The sequence below is a fragment of the Cyprinodon variegatus genome, unplaced genomic scaffold (genome assembly GCF_000732505.1).
Source record: "Cyprinodon variegatus isolate N-32 unplaced genomic scaffold, C_variegatus-1.0 Scaffold467, whole genome shotgun sequence".
NCBI lineage: Eukaryota > Metazoa > Chordata > Actinopteri > Cyprinodontiformes > Cyprinodontidae > Cyprinodon > Cyprinodon variegatus.
Window position 1 is genome coordinate 658,758 of NW_015150920.1, and position 2,815 is coordinate 661,572.

Below are 2,815 nucleotides of genomic sequence, written 5' to 3' on the forward strand. Positions count from 1 at the left end.
TAGACAAGGCCTTGTATTGCTTGGAGACATGCAAATTGAAACCGATGAATGGGTCGTTTGGTTCCATTGTTAGCCTGTAATATCTGAAACTAGTCTATGAATATGAGAATGCACAAGTACACATATTGAAAATCGGCCAATTGTTTTCTCTAGAACCTCTGCCTTCCTTCCTCATCCGCCGCCTCCTATGAGAGACGCATACAGAAGCCTGTATGGAGAACCCCATCAGTGCTGCGGAACCAGAAACCTGCTGGACACAAACATGGCCTACTGTAAGTGTTGGTCTCTAACAGGAAGAGAACCTTTAGAACGCCTCTTCTGCACATGACCCGCCGTCTCCTATCTCATCCAGATCATCGCGGTCCTGATGCTGGCCCCGGCTTCCCTGTGTCCTACTGGAATATTCCACCAGGGGGAGCTGTGAGCAGCCAGCTGGGTTCCCACAGCCCCCACAGCCAGCATGGTGGCTACAGTTACCCAGAAGCTTTGTTAGGGTAAGGGCTTTAAGGTGTTCTTCATAAACCGCTCTCCTTGATTCTGAGCGTCGCTGTTCTGGAACTTTCTGTTCAGACCCAGCAACCAGAGCACTGCTGCCGGCTCACAGGCAGGAGGCTTCCCCTCAGAGAGGACTGGATCCACCAGGGACCGGATTCTGAGCTACAGAGAGGCTCTAAAACTGCAGGTAAGGCAGATTCTTTCCAGTCAGATAAAAACCGCTGGGATCACAAAGGCAAGCATGTGTGCTTCTTACATCCCAGTCTGTGGTATGTTGACAGGAAGCTTCCAGGACTGGGAGCAGCACTCCTTTCGGCGAGGTAAAATGGATCTAGACGAGACTAGCTGCTAGAGGAATACTGTTTGTTTTTTTTAAGAGTTGATGGTAGAAATATTTAGGATTTTCCCCCCGTTGAGATCTCTAACATCCCAGATTCACACTAGTCCTGTCCCAGTACCTCCTGCTTTCCTTAGACACGTCCTTGCTATTCCTCAGGTTGGTTGATTTTCTCCAAACACAAAATTCCAGTACATTCTAAACCAAACAAGACCCCTAAGCAGAGACTAGTGCATCCTAAGGACAAAACCCCCAAACCAAATATGAGCAGAGTGTTGAATGCAGGTCAACGCAGTGATGGATACTCTGATCTTTACATTGGAGAAACCTGTGAAAGCATATTTTCCTTGGCTTATTTCAGAATCAGAATCGGGTTTATTGCCATTGTTAGTGAAGGAGTTCACAACCAGGAATTTTTTTATGGTACAATCGTGCAACATGAAACATATAATATTATATTTGTGAGATAAAATATTCTGAGTGTGCCTTTCCTCTGCCTAAATAGGGGTGATTGTATAGAAGTCTTGTACCAGTCTGTATGCTGGAGTTAAGTTATGTAGGGAGTTAAGAGTGGGGGATGACAGAAAGCAGTTGCCTCCCTTCTCTAGACAAGGATGAAGGGAGGGTCATGAGAGACAAGAATGAGTTCACACAGCCTCCTTCATGCTGTGAACAGTAGACCTGTTCTGAGTGTTTATCTGGCTAAAATATATGTCCTTGACAATTTAAGTGTTTTTTCTTGGGAATAACCAAATGTTGTGAGAAAGTTCTTTGTGCAGGGGTGGGATAGTTCCATGGGAGAGGGAGTGTGTTGGGATTTTTTAAGGTATAAATGTAAGTACTGAGTCAGAGCTTTTTTCTCTCTGTCTAAGGACATTAAAAAAATTTTGAACTTTGTCTTGCAAATATCTCAGTTTCTCCTCAACTTGACAAACCAAACAACCTCTCCAAGGACATTCTTTTTAAGGACCAGAAGACAGGTGGTTTAATAGGGGTGTAAAGGAAGCCATTTATGGTAAAAAAAAAAAAAAAAACAACAACAAAAAAACCAACCTTAAACAGAACGGGACAGGCAGGATCTAGCTTTCGAAAGAATTGATTCCTTCCTGCTATCATCGCTACCCCCACCCCCATATAGGAGACCAGAATATTTGCCTGATCACCCAGGTCATTAATTCCCCTTAATAACCTCCTTTTTAGAGGCATAGACCAGTATTGGGTATTGCAGGCTAACAAAGAACCAAAACAAATCCCAATACCATAAGGGCAGATCCTTTCGTCAAGGTCAATTTGCATGTTCTCTAAGCCAGAACAAGGCATTGTTTTTGGGCCACTCTATAACGATTCAAACTCAACGCTATTTCTGACATTTTGAATTGAAAAAGCTTCCTGATTGGGAAGCAAAACGTCTTCAAACTTGGAAACAAAGTCCAGTGAATTATTTTTTTAACATTTTTGGAATGTCTATGATGTGGATGATGGAGAATCTTAAGATATTGATGATATTGTTGGGCGATTTTCAGAACTGAAGAGATTCCTCACATAACGATGATAGTACATCAGTTTGGGTACAGTGTGTTGTCTCCAAGCACAGCAATTCACGCAGCAGCTCATTTTGAAGCTGTGAACCCATCTGGCGCATGTTGCTGGTCTCCTGTGTACAATAGCAGACGCAATGGAAAGAGAGGCTGTATTCGCTGGGATGAGTGGAAAAAGAGTAGTTTTAAGATAAAAGTTCACATCAAAACTTCAGCCGTGTAGTCGGATCGTCAACAACCTGATTCTGATAGGAATGGAAACATGGTTTAGGAATAATTCTTAATAGTTTATTTGATTAAAATATGTTTAATCAGATTAATTGATCACTTCTGCTTAGAAGGAATTTCTCTGTGTTGTAGTTTTATGGCCATCCAGTAGAGGGCGCCACTGTTTATTGCTTAGTAAAGTCTCATTGGTATTTATATGAGAAGTAATGCCAGAGTG

The 2,815-nt window shown here is 42.7% G+C and overlaps 1 protein-coding gene across 1 annotated transcript in view; it reads left to right on the plus strand.

The window, feature by feature from the left end:
- The window catches only part of cspp1 (centrosome and spindle pole associated protein 1), a 29,265-nt gene that overhangs the window by 8,835 nt on the left and 17,615 nt on the right, over positions 1 to 2,815 (plus strand). Inside the window, exons 9-11 of the mRNA XM_015389598.1 lie at positions 154 to 272; positions 353 to 494; positions 571 to 682. Coding sequence (XP_015245084.1) covers positions 154 to 272; positions 353 to 494; positions 571 to 682 — 373 coding nt within the window. The remainder of the gene's footprint in view (positions 1 to 153; positions 273 to 352; positions 495 to 570; positions 683 to 2,815) is intronic.